The 23,437-nt window shown below is 37.0% G+C and overlaps 1 protein-coding gene across 1 annotated transcript; it reads right to left on the bottom strand.

Moving 5' to 3' along the window:
- Window positions 1-2,403: 2,403 nt before the first annotated feature.
- Window positions 2,404-22,372, bottom strand: LOC131785527 (uncharacterized). The gene is made up of 29 exons (XM_066173593.1): window positions 22,328-22,372; window positions 22,141-22,218; window positions 16,689-16,773; window positions 16,034-16,069; window positions 14,647-15,096; window positions 14,063-14,194; window positions 13,516-13,746; window positions 13,040-13,216; window positions 12,191-12,328; window positions 11,532-11,783; window positions 11,100-11,246; window positions 10,751-10,888; window positions 10,252-10,353; window positions 9,610-9,719; window positions 8,960-9,145; window positions 8,524-8,595; window positions 7,817-7,932; window positions 6,645-6,873; window positions 6,287-6,361; window positions 5,944-6,086; window positions 5,295-5,409; window positions 5,030-5,180; window positions 4,706-4,832; window positions 4,524-4,581; window positions 4,351-4,439; window positions 4,121-4,241; window positions 3,521-3,562; window positions 3,089-3,224; window positions 2,404-2,603 (listed from the first exon to the last, which is right to left on the bottom strand). The coding sequence occupies exons 3-29, from the start codon at window positions 16,750-16,752 to the stop codon at window positions 2,536-2,538; spliced, it is 3,705 nt and encodes a 1,234-aa protein (XP_066029690.1). The 5' UTR covers window positions 16,753-16,773; window positions 22,141-22,218; window positions 22,328-22,372; the 3' UTR covers window positions 2,404-2,535.
- Between the last annotated feature and the right edge of the window lie 1,065 nt (window positions 22,373-23,437).

Genomic DNA, 23,437 nt, shown 5'->3' with positions numbered 1-23,437 from the left:
TAACAATCTGGACTTTGTCTCGGGAAATACCAAACACCCTGACCCTGACATGAACGCATAAGTCCAAAGTTAAAGAACTTTTCCACAGTTCCACGATTGCCAACGGGCAATCCATATTAATAGAACAATGACAAGGGTCCCATGGTTGTCCACTTGCCTCAGATTTCGCTGAACTTCTTACTAAATGAGTACAAGAGTAACCTACGCACCCTTCCTCTTTTATTCTTTCAAAAAGTAAAACTAGGAAGGCAAAGATTGATCGTGAACAATCATCTCTATTTAATCATTAGTTTTCATGCACACGGCCCTGCTCTGTCATTCGCCTTGGAGTGAGGCTTTAACTTGTGTGTTAATTGCGAGTATTGTAAAGTAAGGATTAGTTTTTTTTTTTAGGTATTAATCGTTTGGATAGGATTGATCTTTTAAATCCAAGGTTATTTGGGTTTCGGCAATCATATATTGTTAGTAAAGCATTTTTATCTGGTTATTTTGTAGTTTTAGTGCGAGTGCGTGCAGTTTTTACTTTGTATTTTGGCCTTACCTTGGACCTACGCCTGATGGGTTTTTTCGAACGCATTGAGTATGTTGCTTGAGGTTTTCGTGAAAGTGTTTGTTTAAATATAGATAATAATCGTGTAAGGTCGCGGCCAGCATATCTGCTCGTGATATCCGATAATGAATAGTTATAGAAGCGTGCACTCTTAATTAAGTTACTGAAAGAGGAGAAGTGAATTTGTTGTCACAGTATAGAGAATAACAGAAACTGTAGCAGTGGTTGTTGCGATAAAGTTAATAAAAAAGACTAAAAGAAGCCGGCATAGGCCCTTTGGTGTCTTGCCTCAGCGTGGGTTACTCTCCCCCGCTAGTCTTTCCACCCTATCCACCTATCAACGTCCCAAAACTATAACTATCGAGTCCACGAGCAACGCTATAAAGGTAATAAAGACGACTGAAAGAAACTGGAATAGGTTCTTTGGTGTCTTGCCTTAGCGTGGGTTATACTCCACCGCTAGCTTTCCCACTTTATCCACCTGTCAACGTCCCAAAACTTTAACTATCGAGTCCACGAGCAACGCTATAAAGGTAATAAAGAAGACAGAGAGGAACCGGCATAGGTTATTTGGTGTCTTGCCTCAGCGTGGGTTATACTACGCCTCTAGCTTTCCCACCCTATCCACCTTCCAACGTCCCAAGACTTTAACTATCGAGTCCACGAGCAACGCTATAAAGGTAATAAAGAAGACAGAAAGGAACCGGCATAGGTTATTTGGTGTCTTGCCTCAGCGTGGGTTATACTACGCCTCTAGTTTTCCCACCCTATCCACCTTCCAACGTCCCAAAACTTTGACTACCGAGTCCACGAGCAACGCTATAAAGGTAATAAAGAAGACTGAAAGAAACCAGCACAGGTCCTTTGGTGTCTTGCCTCAGCGTGGGTAACACTCCGCCGTTAGCTTTCCCCCCCTTTCCACCTGTCAACGTCCCAAAAACGAGTCCACGAGCAACGCGAGTACACTCTTTAATTCGCGTATTTACAATTGAGCTGACAAAGCTTGTACCGACCAGAATCCTTCCCTGATCAACAGTTCCTTACTTTCCGGTATTTTTCCTTCAATGATATAACAAGGAAAGGTGAATAATGAAATTTTTAACCGAGAATCTAATTGTCAATTCGCACCTCTAGTACTTAATTCTCTATGAGAATTTGGCGTTAGATTAAGACAACAACTTCTATCTAATAAGTCTGAATATTGTCATTACCTGTTTGCTGAATACCGTATGAATATGATGGAGAGAAGTTAAAAGTGAACCCCTACTTTGATCAGAGAGAGGGTGAGCAGCCAGTTCTTACAAATGACGAGGGAGCTCTGGTACGATGCTGATATTGATTTTATTTCACATTTTGTTCTCTGTAGGTTTAACAATTATGCAACTGAACACAACAGCTAATGAATCAGAATCTTACTGGGGTAATGGCCTTCACGGCTAACGGTCAAAATTTTGGTCATTTTACAACTAACAATAGATTCTATCCATGACGCTTAAAAAAAATTAACGGTTTATTCTTTTTACGACTAGCAGTTGAAATTTGTCAATTTTGATGCTTAACCGTTGTACATCTAAAAGTTAATTCCATTGAGACTCTCTTTTAATATTTTCTTTCCTCAGCCAGCCATCTTTGTTCCTTCTCGATTTATTGTAATTACGTCTTTTGAGATTTTCTATCTTACCCAACAAACATTTTGTAGATATTTACAATACAAGTTCATCTTCACATCCTTCTACCCTCTTGGTTTATCATTGCCTCCTTCGGATATTCCATCTCACCGAACAAAATTGAATAAAATATAAAAGGAGAACGAAAAACGCAAATAATACAATAATAATAATAATAATAATAATAATAATAATAATAATAATACAATATTGTATCTAAACATACATTTTATGCTAATTGTAAATGTTGAAATGACCTTCGCTGGATCTTTAACAATTAATTCTAATATCAGTTTAATTCTTACTAAGTATTCTTATCTATAAGCAACTTTCGTTATTCTTCTTTTCCATGTTCATCATGCCGTGAACTCCATCTATTTTCCCCGCTGAAAAACGAAATTGTAGAGCAAACATTGTACAATGTCTTGCAATTTTTGTCATCACTTGACTCTCTTAGTACACTCATTTTCCCCCACTCATTCGCCTTGCACGACTGCGACAGAAAAGCAGACGAAAAAATGCAGCTTTTTGATATTCGATTTTATAGTTTCCTTTTCCCCCCATAAATGATTGAAGTGAATGGCTGAATTAATTAATTAATTAATTAATTAATTAACGAATGGGTGGACAAAGGAATGAAGGTGTATTGAAGGTGAAAGGGCTGGTAGGTGAGTGTTAGAGTGAGAAAGGGAGGTAAGGTAATTAAGTTGGGGTGACGGTAGGAAAGGACGAAGGTACGGATAAATAAACTAACGATTAATTGAATGAATGAATTAACGAACGAACAGACGTGTGTATAAATAATTGAACACTATGGAAAGCAAATCAATCAAATTTACTGCAATTAATTTGCGATATACTTCAAACGTACAGGATTCCTGCAAGAGGTTCACCACCGAGTGTCTCTCCATCTCAGATGTATTATTATGGTTCAAAACTGGTGTTGATCTCGTCTTTGGTAGCTCACCAGACTTCCGGCCAAATAACTTTCGGATTGCGTCTTGAACCTAGACATAATAAATCCATAATAAATGTGTTTTTTCCTTTCTTTCCTTTTTTTTTCCGAGGGAAAATTGGAGGACAAAGGGGAAGGCTCATGTTATTGGTATGTACTTATCCTACAAAAACTACTCAGATCCGTAAATTACTGACAAACCTTGATAAAACTATTGAAATATGAAAGGAATTATCAAAGGCAGACAAGATAGTAACGAATTTAATTATGCAATTAAGTTCCTCTGATCGCAAGAATCTTCCTCTAATTGAGAATTATAAAAAAAAATTGTGCTTTGATTTTTCCTACCTCTTCGTCAAGAACACAATGAAAGATGAAAAACACGATTCCCTATGAACATAACAGAAAAAATCAAAATGAAACAGTCATATTCATAGGTTTCGTTGACCAACTCGGAGTTGTATGTTTGCATGGTACAAGAACAAGTATTTTCAGCGGGAAGCCTTGGTATTTCGTTCACGGGTTTATTACGAACTGACATAATGACAGGCTCCAAATTGGCTTTTTAGTTCAGTTGGTAGAGCACTGCACCAGTATCGCAGAGGTCATTGATTTAAATACCGCACAGGCCTGAATTTTTATCAGGTCTTATTTTCACTACTGCCGAAGTAGTTACTGCGAAGACTGTCATAATTAATTTATTTCGGGGGGGGGGGGGGAGGGGAGGAGGGATTATGTGGGAGATCACAGAATAGAAGGGGATTAGTAGTCGTCGTCAACAAAGTATGAAAAGGGGTATATGGAAATGAGACTCCTAATGAGGTGGTATCAAGTAAATTTTATCATAACACAGTCAAAATCCTCCGACCCTCCTCCCCGAGCGATGAAAATTCACCAGTCCCTTAAGGAGTAAACCATTGAAGCACTTTCAAAACTTGAATTACATACCTGTGTAGAGTTTAGCAGAATAAAGATATATACTACGGCATGATGGAACTCTACGAAAAAACCCAGCAGCCACGTGACTCCGAGCAACGGGAGCAAGGCCACGATACTTCTGATACCCTTCCTAATGAGAAACAATTGGAGAAGATAGTTCATCCACGCTGAAATTACGAAGTAAATGTTTGCGAAATGGAGGAACATAGTTCTTAGTTCATGCAAATAGTTTTCCTTACTTTGTAGCTTGCATATGATCATTGCCGTATCTAGTAGATATTTTTCCAAATATGACGCGAAGCAGGATTGCAAATAACACAGTATTTGCCTGCAAGAAAAACCAAGATACATAAATGGTCTTCTCCGATAGTCACTGGAAATAAAGATCAATTGAATTAAAAAGACATCAAACCATTAGAATCCCTAATATGGGTCCTTTGTAAATCCAAACACTTCCGTTGATCCAACATCTGTGGGAGAAAAAATTGTCTATTAGAGTGGATGCAATCAAGTTTCTCTGGTTCAAAACGTTGTGCGTCACAACCAAATGATCTTCATCGAATAAGCTGCGAAGAAACTTTTCAACAAAAATACCTGCGTCGTTCATTTTTAGCTGTGAGTTGAAGAGCTCCACATGATACATCTGTATACGAAGCCTTCCCCATGTCAAATGTGGACGGACTGATAGCAGCCACGAACCCCATGAGAACAATAGGAATTCCTTAAAAAGAGGAGGACAGGATATAATGACAATTGAGGCTTGTATATTTCTCCTTCTCCTCAGTACACTCAGTAAAGTAATTAAGGTTTCTTGTCTTGTTTAGGCTGACAACAAAAAGGGTCGAATGAGCTTCTGCAACTGTGCCTCAGAAATAGTTCAAATTACTGGACTAGATTGGAAATGAACTGGATATTTACCCCAGCCCATGGCCACATATGCCACATATTGTTTCTTCACTGAAAACACTTTAACCAGCTTGATGTAAAGATTTATTCCTTCCACAAGCATCCATGTAAATATTGCAGTGTGGAAAAAGTACTGAATAACCGTGAGCGCGGAACACAAAGCCTAAATAAACCAAAAATTGAAAAAATTCGTAGTTAGGTAGAAAATATCATTTCATTCTGAACCATTTTACATCCAGTTTAAAATGCTATACTTTTTCTCTGAAGATTTGCTCACCGCATGTTTTTCTCTTGTATCAAACAAAGTCTTATCCATAATATACACAAGATGTCCAAGTGCCAGAGACAATAGGAGACTCTTGTGTATAAACAACCTCTCTGAACTCTTTAACCTAAAGAATGAACTCAAACATTTTAGATTTGAAAGTAATGTCCTAGCTATAAATTTAAGAATATTATGCCCTCGTCCGCATATAATTCCTTTATCATTTCTATAATCCCCATAAATTGATGCATTGTAAGTTCATGTACATGTAACATTATTCCTGAGGATGTTAACCAATCAGATGTATTTCGATTGAGAATCATAAAAGAAGAACCACAGTAATCACAATGGCCAATCTGGACAATCGGAAATATCATAAGGAGCTGATGCTTAGGGCCAGGGTTAGAATTCAAACTGATGAGAAGCACACCGTCGGAAACTGGAAATACATGGATAACTGAGACGTAACTGGTTTTAGTTTTGACTCTGATTAGTTGAGAAAATGGCACCATTTTCTGAACCAAACTCTGAGCAAAGTAAAGTTAAACCAAAGCAATCCGGATTTCTCTAAAAAGCAACAATGGCAGAAGTGCTAAGAATAATAATTGATGAGAGTACTAATTTATACAATAATCCCTCAGAAGTCAAATAAAAAACTTACTTTAACGCCGTCAATAGTACTAGGGCCAAAAGCACTGCTGCCGTAGAAATACACATTAGCACTAGTTCCATGTTAGTTTGGATTTCTATGTGCCTTTGAAATTCATTAGATATCCGTTTGTTATAAACGACGGCCCCGATCTCCTAAGATAAAATAAGAATATAAGAAAATGATCAATTTTTCACTATACCAGAAATAAAAACAAAGAGTTACTTAAATTAACCCCCTTCCTAGTCACTTCGCACCTTCTTTCTCTGAAAAAAATCCATGCAAGGCGCAACAATTTTTCTTCTCTTACATAAACTAAGTTTTAAACCAGCTGACACGAGAAAAATCACATTACCTCATCAAACTTTAGATTCGTGCAGTTGTTAGCCCGCAGCAGATGGCGTATTTCCTCATCTGTAAGCTCGTTATTCTCACGAAAAAGAAAGACAACAATGATAAAAGACAGGATCAACTGGCAAATTGTTACTTTTTTTACCTCCTAAGCGATAAAATCGTTTTAGCCATAAAGATTTATACATTTGTGGAGCCGTATATTCTGAAGTTTCTCCCATGCAAACATCTACAAAGTTAGGAATCTGAGCATTTTTGAGACTGTCTCTTATGGTAAGTAACCAACATTAAGCTAGATTTGCAAGATCCATTAGGCTAATAGTGTTCGCTAGCTTAAAGTTAAACAGTTTTGAATGACCTACCACATTTTCAATGGAAGCGCCGGTGGTATTAGCTCTTGTTCCATATGCTGTTGTCACGTTACCAGTGGTGTTGCTTTTATCGACAGGTACGGAGATAGGTTTTTCTACCTCTCTTGGTAAGAGCTTAGCGGTGTTTAACTGAAGAGATAGCTCTTGTCTCATTATAATGGGGTGAGATTGTGACGCGATTGGCCGGAAGTTATCCACGATATGCGGCTCGCTACTGTAAAATTACGATCAAGATACAATGACTAAGAGACTGGCCAGAAATGCCCTCCAGAAAAAGTAAACTTCTTAAGTTTACTGCCACGTATGCGCCTCACTGTTACTTTAATTTCTGAACGTGTGAACGATCACACGCTGAATGCAATGTCCGCTGAGCAAAATTCGTGACGCAAAATTTATAAGCTCCAGATTACAGGTTGTAGGTAAGTGGAAATGATCTGAAGATAAGTTTTGAGGTATCACCTTAAGAATAAAGTTCATGTAAGGAAGTCAGTCTCTCAGCTTGATATCACCTTTCTACGTTAGAAGAAGCTTCATAGTTTTAGCTGCTTTGTCTCAACTTAAGTTTGATTTAAATCATTTCAAGGCTACTGTTAGAGGTAAAGAACTGGAAATATTACCCACTTTCTCAACTTGAAAATATTGAAGTTTGACTTATATGTTTGACATTAAAACCGGCCTAAATTTTTTAGATTACTTTCATTGTTCATTTACTCAGGGTGAGAATTCAACCCAGCTCAGTCAACCAAACTTGACTTCATTTGGGACCATCCTAAGTAAAGAGGAAGAGCTCAGGTAAATTTATCTTTGGAAACTTTCCAAACCACATCTCGTTGCCAATCGACGCATTTAGCACAAAATCTACAGTTGTATGTCTCAGCGAAGAATATGCGGTTAGAGAATACGACTTGTGCTCATACGTCGGATACTTTAAAAAATAACGGTATTTTCATAAAGAAAGACGTTTTACCGTCTTGTCACGAGCGTGGGACAAGAAAAATCCAAAGGAATCGAGTGTCAGGCCTTCGGTTTCTGCGCATTGTCGCTCAACCTCTGAGCCAGTATTATCAATTCAGTTGATAATACTAAACTACATATGTTCATATGTGACACGCGTCCCGTATCCTGCTGAAATCAGCAATTTCGAAAGAGGCATGGACACTTACCCAATATCCCTGACTGGATAAAATCCCTTCTGGCCATACTCGAAGGCGTCGGTATTGTTAGGGGCCTGACGTAGAAACTCTAATGCTCTATTGATATGAAAGTTTCGATCATGAGCCTATGGGAAACAAATAGACATTACACTAAAACAAACAAAATTTACATTTGTGCAATAGAACCAAATTTTATACTTTAAATGAATTGAAATTTTGATCAATAAATTAAGGAAAGTTATTTATCACTACGTTTGATAACCTGCAAAGCAGGCATTATTTTTGCGAGCGAGTGCTCAGTATTTTCTAAGCGAAAGTTACGGCCGCCATCATTGATTTTAATGCCTTAATATACTGTACTGTAGGCTATACGCTTGGTGATTGGCTCGGAAAACTCACACCACTCTCTCGGCCAATCAGATTTAATACTGAAACCAACCATGTTTTTTCCAAAGTGTACTTCATTCGTTAGCATTGATATTTTCTTGGATGTGGTTTCACGATGTTTTATCGAAAACGCTTTGAATGTTACTCATGAATAAAAACACAAGCTTATGTTTTCATTGACATCTCGCATTGCTGAAAACAGAAATGCTTTGAATTAATCGGAACCTGTCTTCAACCTACGAACAACAACAACAGCAATTTCAATCACGAGTTTCGTCTCTAACGCTCAATCTTTCCTCTGATCCAATGTCACAGTAACTGTTGCTTACCAATTTCGGTTTAAGGCAAAATGACGACTTTCGCCCGTAAATCGGAGATGATAGCAGAGTTTGGATGAAGTTCTGAAATCAGAACCAAATGATTAATATCTCCACATACTCCTACGTAATATTATATTGAAAGTATGATTTCATATGACGTCACGTTGACAATATTCATTTACCAAAACAATCAAATGGTGGCCGTATTAGTAGGATTTAAATTTTTAACTTGTGCTGACACACTCCTTTGTACCAATTTTTTAACTAAATTAATCTAATAACTGCGAGATTCTGAGATTTTTTTAAATCTTTATAATCCCCTTGATGACAATTAAAATAACTCATAATACCACTCAACTTTTGAGCTATTTTGGATTTTAAACTTTTAAACTTGCTCCTGAGTACAATAATTTCTCGTAATTTCGTATCCTCTTGTAGTTCGTACCTTACAGTATTGCAGCGCTTTATCAGCATTTTGTAGAGTAAGCGGAGTAAGTAACCGCGTTACATTGTAAAACAAATCTTTGAACAGATCATGAAACAACCGGATATTCATGAAATCCCCGTTCTCTGCGGCGGTAGCCAGATCGTTTGACACATTCAGGAAGTTAGTATCGTTGAGATTTGCGAGCTAAAGTGGAAAAGCATTGTACATGTAAGTCTAAGAGTTCGCAGGAAATGAGCATTTGAAAAGATAATTTATAAAAATTCACATAATCGTCTTTGAACTGCAATATCTCATTCACATGACGATTTTTCCTCTTTGAAACCAATCTCAGTTTCTTTCTCAGTCATAAAGATTCCGCATGCAACTACTCCCCCCTGAACCTAGGGATGTTGCAATTATCCTGTGGTAGGTCAAGTTCGCTCTTCCGCTCCCATTTTGTTATGGATATTCCTGTTACACTGAACGAGTAAAATTTCTTGATTAATAACGCAATTGCTATCGGATCCTTTGATCTGGAGCCTATATTTTAAATAGTTAAGGCTCGTGTTTTTACATAGATAATAAAACTAGATAGGAACCTTTAAAGAAGCATGGATACAATCGTTTCGTGACTAGCCCTTGTTGTATGTTAGCATAATGGAACTTACTTTTTTCCTAAAAGTCTCCAACGTGGATTTTCTTTCACAAGTACATGTGCTCAAGTGTTGCCATTTGGTGGCAAATAAAGGCCAATAAACACATTTGCTTCCAAAAATCCCTAGTTAATGAAAATACAGATTGAATAGTCATATAAATAAGTTATTTACCGGGCAGGAGATCCATATGGGAGAAAACTGTGCCCGAGGTCTTGAGTACAACCTAAAGCCGAAGGGCACAGTTTTCTCCATACGGGCTAATGTAGACTGGTAAATAACTTTTTATTCTTTTCTGCCGATTTCACTTTTTAACGCTTTGTGACGAATGACCCGGAAAAACGTCTGGACTGCGGTCCGGACTGTATAAAACTGGACCAGTTTCGAGCACACGATTAGCCAATCAGATTCAAGAATTTAGGATTCCGACTCGTTGAATTGCCTTAGAGAACAACTGACACATTGCAAAAGAAAAGTGTAATCGTTTGTCCCACGATGTGGTCACTTCGGATGTGGATTGCGACATTTCGACAACATAGTGCTAGTCCTCTTTAGGCGACGAGGTCGATTGAGTAGGCGTCAACTATATACTAGTGTCGGTTTTTAAGCACTAGTATTGCCTGCAAGAAGAGATGATTAAGATGAAACTGGTAGTACCTGTCCAAGATGAATTTGCGGCGGCACACGATTTAAGAGTTTCACTCCCGACTTGAGCTCTCAGCCAAACAAAACCATGTGACTCTTCAGCAGCGCAATAGTCTGAAAATAGGTCGTAGGTAACATTATAAAAAAAGGGGGGAAGAATTGTACTTGTTCATAAATAATTTAAATACACTTTCGTGTGCAAATAGTACGCAGGAAAATTTTTTAAACCACGTTTTTTTACGAATGCCTTTAGCCTCGCTGCAATTTAGTTCACGTGACGTTACCGTCTGTTTTCTGTTGAATTCTTCACCGACCATCTATTCTTCGATCGAGTTTCTGGTCATTTTACTTTTGAGTACATAATTTCTATTTCTATTTAATATCACAATGTTTATAGACGTAATTCCTTCTTTCGTGTCTCCTTTGTTTTACGCTGCTTTTACTTAAGATCCTCTCACACAAAATTTAGCAGCATCTCACAAAAATACCAAAGTGGATTTCAGATACTTACACTGACTGCAGTTTCGTTCGTCTGAGTGATCGTTACAATCTTTCTTGACATCACACCTGTCCCCAAGGGATCTTATCTCGTCACCACTCTCACACAGGAAAAGGTCGTCTTTTGATATTAAGGACAGCTCACATAGTCCTGTAAGCAGATGACATACGAAAAAAAATTTAAGAAACCATTCGTTAGGTCGAGAGAACAGGAGAGTGGAGGAAATTTTTGACCTAGGCGCCCGTAAAAGGCCTGAGTCTAGGTCGTGAAGACTTCTTTAATAGGCCGCTAAGCACTCAAGGTTTTCTTTCAGTGGATCAAGGCTGATAACAAGTTTGAATCTAATGAATTAAACCCACACCTGATATCGCTCCAGTACATGTCGTTTTACCGTTGGAAACATAACAGCCAGGCCTGACTTGCAAAGTAGAGCTACTGCAGTAAAAGTCAACGCCATTTTCCTTCCAATGATCACCATCGTAATACAATTGGCCGTTCCACCTGCAAGCTGAGGGAGAAAACAAACAAATAAACAAACAAGAAATCAAAACGGAAACAAAATCTAAACAATTGAAGGGGGAATGACGTTGACATCAAAGAGCCGAAGGATGATTAAAAATTTCGCCAAAATCAGGAGACGAACCTGGTCCAAAGGGGTGACCGAAATTCAAATCATATTAAAAGGAAACATTGCCCTGTCCTTGAGAACAGATCAGTTAACAGAACAGATCCTCGAGGAAACGTATTCGGAAAGAATAGGGATACATTGTATTACCAATTGTAAAAAACTAACCTTTACATACTCCGTTGTTTTTCTTCATAAAATTCGCCACGTTACATTCAAACTGATCACAGTTCTCACTGAAATTTGGTTCGTTCAGGATCACGGCTGGTTTTTGTCCCCCAAGCTGGAGAAATGAGACCAGAAAGAGCTCCCTTTTGCAGCGAATCTTGCCCTGAGTACAGCTGCACTGAATACAACTGCCAACAGACCACGTGGCACCCTCGAAATACTGGATGGAGTCCTCATCGCGACAGGTGACCTCTGAAAGGAAGAATTCACAAATGTTATTTGAAAGAATGAAAGATATAGATAATTTTCAATAGGCGTCTTGAATAAGGGAGTAACAACCACCTGTTGCCTGTCACGTGACCACCTACTTCAAATGCGCATGACAAAAACAAAATCTTAAAAAGACAGATATAAAACAATTAAGCTTGAAAAAGCGTCAACACAGAAAAGTTATGAAATATTAAAGATGTTTTATGGTCAACAAGTATAATTCTAGGGAAGAGGAACAATGAAACTTAAAACTGTGATCATAAAAATGCTTTTTATGATCGGTTGTCGGACAGTACATAGTGAAGGAGAAGTGATTTCAATGCGATTTATTTCCACAACGAGAGTAACTCAGAAATGCGTATGTTTATTTTGAATGTCAGTTTCGTTACCTGACGAACAATTCTGGACGTGAAAGTTCTTCAGGCAGTGACCAGCGTCGTTACAGTTCAAGCCACCTGACACAAGCTGACGGCCACCGCGACACAAAGTAAGGTTCGCTCTCAATTGGTGTGCAATCTGCGGCAAGACTTTAATAAGGATAACAAAAGGGTCACCAAAATATAATAGATAGCGGGAAAAATTCGATCATTAGATATATATAGAAACATCACGTTTATGTTGTTGAACATTAAAATTTTCTAGAAGAAGAGATGTTGAATAAGGTTGTTAGAGAGATCAGAGAGTAAAATATTGATAGAAAAGTTCCCTAGCGAACACAAAACAGACCTGACAAGAACCGACAAAAAAGGAACGAAAAAGGAAAGTTTACGATGGCAAATTTTAGTGATGGTCAGAGAGGACAAAATTGAAAAATCCAGGCCAGATTTTTTTTCCAAAGAGCGTTTGGGAGGGGACCCAAAAAGCTAGCCCTTAACAAGGTCGTGTCGATAATTTTTCTTTTAAATCTTTCTTTTTCGCTCCCTAGGAACCAGTCATAATATTAACCTGACCCAACCCCCAATAAGGCTGTGTAATATCCTTATGCCCCCCCCTACCCTCTTATTGACACTCAATTTTCTAAAGTCCTCCTCTTTACTATGCTGATGACGACCAATCTCCCCTTCGCTCAGTACCCCTGAAAATTATGTGATCCCCCCAAAATCTCCTTCCCCTCCTCCAAAGTCATAAGAAATTACTGTTCACCCATGAATTTTCAATTTTTCTCCACAACGAAAGGACGCACATGTACCTCGGCAACACCCACCACCTTTAGTTGTACACTTGACCGAAGTGCTTACCTGGACACTCAGATGCACAGCACACAGCTCCGTTGTAGACATAACAGTCAGGTCTGGTCATAGCTGGACAAATGTTTAGCGGGTCAGCGTTAGCGCCAGGAAAGTAAAACTGACATCCGTCAGATTTCCATGTTTGGCCTTTTAGATAAACACCTTCATTCTGGATAAATTCCAAGCCTAATTGTAAGGAGCACAATTAAGATAAGTTACTTTAATTTCAAAAGCGAAAGATTATGAAGGACCTGTCATGTAATGGTCTATTACAACAAAAAAAGAGGACAATTTCAAATCGCTAAAAGTAATAAAAATTATGGGAAAAACATAAATAATAAAGTTTCGGGAGGGGGACATGCAAGTAACTTATCAGAGATGAGCTACAAGATTTCTGTTTATTATAGTGAGTGGAGGGATTGCCGACCACCGAGTGAGGGGAGGCGTGCCAACTACTTTTGTCACTTATCTTAGCTCCCTAATACCTTCGCAATCATTTCCATTTTCTCGTATAAACTTGGCGACGTTGCATAAAGGTTGATTGCAGTCTTCATACTGCGTATAGATACCACTGAGATAGCCCGGGAAGTTTATTTTGAAGTGTCTGCTGCATGTCAGCAGCCCTCTTTTGCAGTAACACTTCATACATTGAGAAACTGGCCAACCGTTTTTATCTTTTATGAGATAGACACCGCCCTCATTGTCTCTACAAACGGCTGAAAGAAAATATTAGAACATCAGGCATGTTCATTGTTGACTTCTTATGGTGATTTCAATTGTAAAATACTGAAAAAAAAACATCAGAAACGTAATGAGTATAGCTTTTAGAATAAGTATTTTTACGCGTCCCTCAGGTGAAAAGATACAGCAGTCAGACAAGGGCAATTGCAAAAGCCTATTAAAGTACTAAAAAAGATTCGTGAAAAATCTCCTCCTAATCCCAAGAAAAAAACAAACAAGCAAATAATATGGCAAATAAAAATGGACAGATTTAGGCATCCCCTGCAAATTATCATGATTACAGCAAAATACCATTTTCGCAGTCGTTTTCGTCTGACTTATCCGGGCATTCATAAATCCTGTTGCACTGGTGACTTTTGTGAATAAAGGATCCCCGACTTGCACATTGGAACAGCTTCTCTTTTGTAGAGAGGTCATGATATGCTAACAATAGATACAATGAGTAAATAATTATCGACCGACCAAGACGGCGGAGGGAAAAATATGTCGCAGTTCCACAGTTTCATTCATGTTCTTGGAAAATACAAAATAATCGCGTCAATACTGAGCCGGATAACTTCACTCCGACCGGCTTTCACAATGGTTTATATGGAATTGCACGCCCGGGGCCGTACGGTCATCTTATGAGAGATTCATTCTACCGTAATAATGTTTAGATACATTTGTGAAAAGGAAAACAAAAGATCAAGAGAGAGACACAAAGTAGACGTACATAACACCTCTCTATTTCATTCTTTTGAAAAAGGCTTAGATATGTCGGAAAATATGGTAATCCCTTTTTACTTGCTAAACATGATCATGGAAACGCAGAAAACTACCGGACCAATCATAAATCATTATTATGCAAGTTAAATAACTCAATTTTTTTAACTCACCTCTGCATGAACTTAGGGCACCCTGCGTTCTAGACATGACTTCACACCCTTCACAGGTTGGATATGAATTGACACTGTACAACCCATGAGTAATATTGACATGGTAACCAGTGCAGTTTATGCTACCAAGAATGCACGTGCAGTGCACGCAAGAACCGTTAGTCCACATTTCTTTATCCTTCCTAAAGTTTCCGTTGCCATCCATGCAAACGGGCTGTTTTAAAGTAGTGCATGCTACCAAGTTTCCTTGATTACAGGTACAACTGATTGTTGGGCTCTGTAACCACTGGTCACCAGGATTTTTTGTGTTTCCATGGTTATCAGCGCACCTAAAAATCAACGTGCACTGGATGGAAAGTGGTGCGACGCATCGGCATAAATTAAAAGGAGTGGGCATCCATTCGTCACCGACGTTATAAGTGGTGCCGTCTGATGCCACACAGGTTTGAGCTGACGTAAGTAACGAGTGACAAGAAAAAAGTTCACGTGAGAAATTGCCATAAAATACCTTTTGTTATAGATTACAACTGTAAAATAAGTGTCTACATTTCTAGAATGCCAAGTCAAGCTGACATGCAAACCATGGAATGTCCTAGAAAATTCTATTAGGTCACGTAGTTATGATGTAATACCAAGAAGACAGATGTATTTTGAGCTTCCAGAATGTTCTAGGATACCGTTTAAATGTGTGTAAAGACTCAGTCGTGTATCAGTTGTGAGCTGTTGTTGTCGGGAGTAACGGACTGTCTGGAAAGCTATATCGAGAATGAGCTAATGTGGAAGATTGTCCATTTCGAAGAGATATGGGGACAACTGCCGGTGGGATTGTGTAAGTGATGGGCTTAGATATCGACTGTAGTGGACTTAAGTAAGTTTTTAAAGGAAAATTACGGTACGGCCTTTGGGAATCGCTCCTTTTTAAGAACAGTTCACGTTGTTTGATAAAGAAGTTGAGTTTGTAGGATTGTAGTGTTATTTCTGTCGGTTAAATTCTACCATAACACTAAACAAACAACACAGTCACAGCTTACAAGCTTGGTTTTAGTGACGTTCATAATGTAAGTGAGTATCTCATAGCATTGTACCTAATCTCTTTAATTTCAGTCGCCTTTTTGTTAGTATTAGTAGTGTGACTATGTGACAAAAATTTTTTAAGATAATACATTCGCTTTCATTGGTCGATTGATAGGTTTAGAGGAGAGTATGTAAACGAGGTTGATGAATACCGACCAAGGAAATTACGTGTAATATCTCACTCAATGATATTTATAACAACAACGTTCAGTGGGTAATATACAGTAATTCCAGTACTCTATGCGTTGCGTTGTTTGGTTGAAGCATTCTTATAATTGCGTCAAAGAGAAAGAACATTTCGCTGAAGACCCACCAAAGCTGATGGTTGGGAGCAATGAGAGATTTTGAGCTGTGAAAGAAAACAAAAATGAATCAATGAATAGATAAATTATCAAAAAGTTAATGATGATATTTGACTCTGTATGTTAATAACAACCCACACTCGGTTAAGAGTTAAGGAAGTTCCGCATTTGACTTGGGTAAAGTATAGAAGTATTGCCCCCAAAACAACGTCTTTGTGCGATGTAACTCAATTGTACATCATCCAATTACAAAATTATAGTGGGGAATTATTGGGGAGAGGAGGGGGGGGGGGTCGGGAGACTTAGGGGATCCCATGGTTTTCAGGGCGAAAAGAGGGGGAATCAGGTATCGCCGACTGAGTATAAAGAGGAAAATATAGAAAAAGTGACTGCTAATTAGCTACCAATAAGGGTATCATAAGAATCTAAGAATCTACAAATAATGAGCATTCAAGTAGAGAGCCAGATTTTTCTTAATCCTTCACCCACGTCAAATGAATAACAATCTCTCTTAATCGACCACCAAGTACTTAATTTAACATCAGTCATCTAGCTATGAGAAGCCCATTATTTGGTAAAATCTCTGATTACAAATTACAGCGATGTTCCTGTTTCCCTGTTTCTTTAAAACTGTTTCTCTATTCAGTATTAGTTTCTGAGCCCTACCTGTTGCCTTTGAGAAAATGACCAGCATGATAAGTCCGAAAATAAGTCTTGTGAAATCTTCCATATTAAGCTCAATTTTTGTCCTCTAAATATGGGAAATAAAACAAATTTACTACAACTTAATTAAAAACCAATCAAAGAAGACATAAAAATATACGTAGAGGCTGTTTGTCTCTCAAATTTCACGATGGCTGTTACAAAAATACGAAAAGATGACACCTTTCTGTTAACTGACGCTCAGAATATCCAACTGTCTGAACTGCTCTGAAAACGTGGTATTCTTTTTCATCTTTTTCCGGAAGGAAAACGAGTTTGATAATAATTAAGTAAACGGTTAAGAATATATGAAAGTCAAGTAAATAAGATTCTTTATTTAATCACGATGAGAGTGAAAACATTATTTCATGCTTGAGGAGTCTTGTGTAACTACCTGATACATAAGTAACCTACAAGTGAAAGTAGTTAAAAATATATCAAATAAATAATCGAACTGTAAAGTAGATACATGACAATGCAAAATGTACTTTTATAATTTAAGATAATCTAAAATTAAAAATCAAAAACTCGCCACCGACTGTGCGTGGGTTGAGCTGGTAAATCTGATTTCCCTTAATGTGAGATTAGATTTTTCCTTTCCATAACATGGCTTAAAACTACAAGAGTCTTAAATAATCGGAGACAAAATTCCAAAATAAAAAATGAAATTGACTTGATAACTTTCGCTCAAGTTTTTGAAACGGCTATCACTTCAGTCATACAGTAGTGTTTATTGGTCATTATGATCAGTTGATATAAGGATTTTAATATTTGGTCGTTTCATTTGTTCGAGTCAGGCGATTAAAAAAGGAGAATGTAGTGAATCAACGCATGTGAGTATGAGAATTTGAACTTAGGATTTATATAAATGAAGATGAGAGAGATCATCACAGTTATGAACACAACAAAGCAGTAGCAAAGCACATCAGAGGACAGTGTAGTTCATCAAGTCAAGTTTACCAGATGCCTTGGTATTGAATCAGACAATGAACTTAATTGGAAGATTCACTTTGTCGAACGAATCTATTCTTGTCCCCGGAAACTGAAGGTTTTTGAGGTCATTCTTTTTTTACCTGCCATATCTCAAAATCATTGTCTCCTCTGTGACCGATATGTTAATCTTATTGAATACCTGTGACTAACCCTCTTGGACAAACTTGAAAAAATATAACGTAATCTTGTCAGTTACGTATATCATTAGTGTAATATGACTCGACTAGTCTGTCTCTCTCTGTCTCTCTCTCTCTGTCTCTCTCTCCCTCTGTCTCTCTCTCTCGCATGTATGTGATTATGGCGATTTCTTATAAACAAAAAAGGTACACTTCAAAAAAAATGCATGACCGTGCCGTTAGGATAACTTACAAATTAGACTGGTATGAAACTACCGATAAGGTGCCAGTTCATACCAACTGGTCTTGTTGTATGATTTGATCAATTTAAGATTGCTAATTTTGGCCCATAAACGTTTTCATGGAACATAGCTACATTCTCTATCCAAAAATATTTGAAGAACTATATTTTTAAATACAGTTGACGTGGGATACTGACCTTTGAGGCAACGTGTTCGAAAACAGGACTCCTCCGTCGTAAATCTATATGCTACAAATCAATAAGCTTTAATAACTTTCTGAATATGCAATCAATGGAGCTCTATATCCAATACAAAGGAATTTAAGAACAAACTTATTATTTAGATTTCTGAAAAAGTTCAATTCCATTGTTTTAGGATAATTTTCTATTGTGTTAGTTTAGGATTATTGATGAATGTCTTAGGATTATTTGATTTTGAAAGGCTTTTGTAACTTTTATCCCTTCTTAGTTGTAGATGTCAACACGTTAAAAAACAAAAGATTCCACGCATGCGCTTTAGAAACTTTGAGATTATCTGCTACTAATCCTGAACGATCCCAAGTTTTAGTCTCCGGCCTTCTTCTTAACGCTTTGGTAATATTATTTGCATCCTGTAACATTCTCTGAGTTTTTTAAAACTTCAGGAGTAGCTGCGGTCAAATATGCTATGATCAAAAGAGAGAAAACCCAGGTACTGCGTAAGAGATGTACACTAAGCTTTATGAGATTCCGGGGTACAGGTTTCTTCTTTGGTAAATTCAGCATCTTCTGTTAATTTCATTCCTTTTCTAACTTTTCTCTACTTTGTATTTGTAATCCATGTTATATAATGATAAATATGATAGATAATATAATGTTAGCAGCACGGCAATCGTTATATGTCCTCCTGGTCTAAATTTTCTCAACCAGTGGATTAAAATTATAGTTGATGAATATTCTGAAATGAATATCCTGAAATAAATATACATAAATTTGTCTTCGCACTTGTTTCACCAGCTTCAGTTTGATTTTTTTTCTAAAACGTTCCAACAACCTTCCAATTCTTAGTCCAGAAGACGCAGAAATTCGACCCATCAAGACGGAGACATCACTGCACCGAAACTGCTCAAATTTCGGACCATACAATGTTATTATAATATATATATATATATATATATATATATATATATATAATTAATGTCATCCTAAAGCTTAAAGCGTTATCTTGAATCTTTTCATGAATGTTAAATGACCTAGTTTATTCTTATCTTACACATAAGACTTGACTTCAAGATTTATATTCGCTATTCATTTCCATAGCTTTCACGATTTTTGCGAGAAGGAAAGAGATTCAAAGACTTATACCCCATTCACACCAGCAAAACATGTTTTGTTAAACTGGTTTTCATTGAATGAAAATTATAAACAGAGAACTGAAAAACTTGATTTTCCATTGGATTCAAGTACTTGCTAACTTGCATTTCCAATGTGCTACATTCAAGTCAAAAATATTCGGCTAAATAGTTTCTATGAAGAAAAAAAAAATTAAACTGTGTTTAACAAAACAACTTTTAAACATGTTTAAGCTTTGGTGTGAATGGGGCATTAGCTATTTCCCTCACTAATCTCATTTTCAGCAATCTGCTCTTCGTCAGCAAAAAGAGCTGTTCTTGGGACGTGCTGCTGATTCTTCATGTCTGAAGGCCAAGCCATTTTCCTTGAAAACAAACTTGTTTTCGCATAATACTGTCTTGTGATGAGAGTTAATGGTAAAAGTGCTTCTTGTACAAAATATTCAGATTTATTTTCAGGAATCTTTTTTTTCGCGATGAAAAATTTCAAGTCTGAGTAGCTTTCGTCATTTTACTCGAATTTTAAAATTATATCTCCAATAATTGTTATCGTATGCGTTTCTGTTTTCGGCTTTTAGCTACTTAGTTTTTACTTACCTTCAGAATTAACAATCCACTTCTGCAAAGTCAAAAATTAAAGTGCTTCACACTTTTAAACTTAATTTAGTTTATTTGCTTCTCGGCTTCTCGGCTTCACTGCTCCAACAGAGAAATTGAAGTTGATTTTGAGCACGTAACCAGGATCTAACACACAAATTATTATTGTGTGATGAATGGTTTCTAGCACACTGTTTTGCATGTTAATTAACGTTGTGTTCATTTAATGATATTTAATTAGGGAGGTTGTCAGTCATGCAGTTTTTAGTAAAAGAATTAACTTGGACTGTTAGTTTCACTTATGAAGACGTATCATAAAAAAACAAAGATTTTGCCTTTTTTTTTTTTCGTTCTGTATCGTTGTGCTTTTTTTTCGCGATTTTTAATGTTATCGAACGATCAAAAGTATACAAAGTAAATGCGCTTGCATATGACGCATCGTAAATTAGGAAATACAGCCCCTTAGATTAGGAAATATCGTCCCCTTTGTTTCTAACGAGCGACAGTCGAAAGCTATGGATTAAGAAATGACGAAACAGTATGATCCTAAATTATGGTCAATTTAGAATAGCGCGTGAAATATTACAATCTATAGTACCCTGCTATACGAGCATTACACGTCTACAAAAATACCTTGCACCTGTAGTCGCAATTATAACCACAAAAAGACACTTTCTTTGAATAGAAAAAAAAATTCTTAATTTGATGTAACTGATATTCCGACTTACCTTTCCTTTACAAGTAATTGAAAAGCAAATGCGAATGTCAACGATAAACAACCACGAACGTTATTGACCGACTACGTCCTTCTAAAGAAAAGTTTTATCGACTGAAGGACAAAATATTGTTTACCCACTAATTTCAATTTCATTTAAAGACGTTTTGAATTATTATGCATCTGCTTGAAATATTTTTATCACAAAAATATGAAATCTTCCTTGGTAAAACTTCTATAAAATTTTGGCCCAATTTAATTTTTTTTTTAATTCTTAATGAGTTGATGTGCAAGAGGACGTACAATTTTCTTGATAACTTAACTGATCTGATTTGTTATCATGTAACGTCCAATAGCCTATTTTTTCCCACATGCTGTAAATATCATTCGCACTATGTTTGTACCTACCATCAAAATTACAATCTACGAAGGAGATGCTTATTTTAGTTCAAAGCTAAGGTCAAGGGTCGTTAGAGATGATTATTGGATCTAGAAATTCGCAAAATTCGTACGAAAAATTAAAAATTCATTTTTACTGAATTGGCGTTTCCACGGCGTTTTTGTCCTTATTGCTTAATGAGGTCCCTTAGGATGATTGCTAACGTTCGGCAGAGATCTGCTGTAATCGTTGACACTTAGCGACAAATGTGAGAGTGGGAAAATGGTAACACTTGGAAAAAGCGATTGCCAGAGCATTCTAGCTTGGCAATTGCAGGGGATTCCTAATCATTCATTATTTTCTGGCATCATTACTCAATCAACATCTATTTCTCAGCCTTGTATGTCCTTATTTGATGTTTTGATAAGGCACTGAATTTAGGTAGAGATGTTTTTCAATAAGAAATTTTTTTTTCTCTTGAAAAGTCATGAGTTTTGAGGACACGTCAACAGGTATCGAAATTGCTCATTTTTGCTGTTCACCAAGAGCTAGCTAATTAAGAAACAAACGCTTTCAAATGTTAATGTAAAGACGCATCATGATTTTGTGGGTGGGAAGAACCAGGCTCTAAAAATAACATGTTACTTTTAATTTTCTCACCAACAGCTCCTCGGCCAGGCTTCTCGCTCACCACAGTTTTCAAACGTATTTCAGATTTCCCAGCCTTACAAGGCTTTCTCGAGTCTCTACTCGACAGATATCGCTAACGTGAAAGAATTTTTTAAACTAGTAACTTTTGTCTAAGTTAACATTGAGAATAATGGTTAAAAAATTAGCAAAACAAAAACGATCGGAATAGGCCTAAAAAACAAAAGCTCTGAATAATGAATTAAATGTAAGCATCAGTGTTTCATCAGTTAACTACCAGGATGTACGGTTCTGAAAGTGATTCCTTTAAATGGCTATGAAATGTCAAATTCTGTACTAGTCCAACAAATCAACCAAATCTAAATATTTATCCGTAACTATGAAAAAATTACTTACCTTTGATAAGATAACCCACAGAGAATATTGGTATGAGACGAAGTGTGGAAGCTCAAATCCTGATGAATCTTAACATTGCTGTATTTGAATAAAACAACGAACATTTTAGGTTCGACAGAAAAGAAATAAAAATTCTGACATCGAACAGTGAAAGCAACGTGCGATGTTGAATAACTGTGTTACAAACCATTTCCTCTCACCTCCGCGACTACCTTGATATATGTCCCTTCACGCACTGATGCAGCCAACATCTAGTGCCTTATGTGGGCGTCTATTCGTCATTAGATATTCCAGCCATCGATTACGTGCCCACTTACAAGTGAAGAAGTAATTATTCGCACGGAATATTATTTGCTTAACCTGTCATTTGGAAATTATTTTGAAAGTCTCACACTGTACGTGCTCCAAGTTTAAGGGTTTTTCAATTGACGTCATGATTGAACGCTGGATTGCAGTCTTTTGAAAAGGTTATTACCGGGCTGCCCTATCAGGTACGTTTAGCGGAAAAAAATTGAAATCAACGAGAAATAATTGAATTCATGAGACTGAAAACCTGACATAAAAAGTACTTCCCAACTGCATTAATTTTTTTATTATCCAATTTGTAATAATTTACAATTCTTTTAGTTGCATCAAATTCGATTGAGTAATAAAAATGCAAAATCGGGAAAAAAGATAAAAATACAAACGACTTAAGATACGAGAAGAGTGTTTACTGGCCAAAGTGGGCAAACGCTTTCGAGTTGGCCATTACCATAGTAAAATTATTGAGGATTTGAGAGTAGAATACAGTGTAACATAACAAAAAATACCCATATGCGGCTGCAGAAGAGAAACTGCCCGTATTCTTTTCTAAATTGATTGAAAAGCATGCATGTAATCTCCTCTAAAATCCCCATGGATAATGAAGCGATTTCAAGTAACTTCTGGCACCTAGTCAATGAATAAACGATTAATGGCAAGTAAATACAGTTGGATGACAAATTCCCTTCAATTAAGGTAACAAAATTTAGGCTGGCGAAGTGATGATGCTGTTTAGACATAATTGTGCTCTCCCATTTTATTGCAATTAGCATGCGAGGGGAGAGAAAAGAGATTGCAACTACGAAGTTCATAGAGTCGAGTCGCCCTATGTGTTGACCAAGATCTAGTAATATTTTTTCACCCCAACAGGAAAAAAAACACTAATGTTAGCTTTAAGAATTCCTATATCTTTTCGGGCCGTTGCTGGGGTAAATTTAGTAAGCTGTAATTTGACTCGCTGTTATTGGGCTAGCTTTCAACAGTTGTTGTTGAA

The sequence above is a fragment of the Pocillopora verrucosa genome, chromosome 1, assembly GCF_036669915.1.
Source record: "Pocillopora verrucosa isolate sample1 chromosome 1, ASM3666991v2, whole genome shotgun sequence".
Lineage (NCBI taxonomy): Eukaryota > Metazoa > Cnidaria > Anthozoa > Scleractinia > Pocilloporidae > Pocillopora > Pocillopora verrucosa.
The sequence above is the reverse complement of the archived record's forward strand: the minus strand, read 5'-3'. Positions and strand labels throughout refer to the sequence as shown.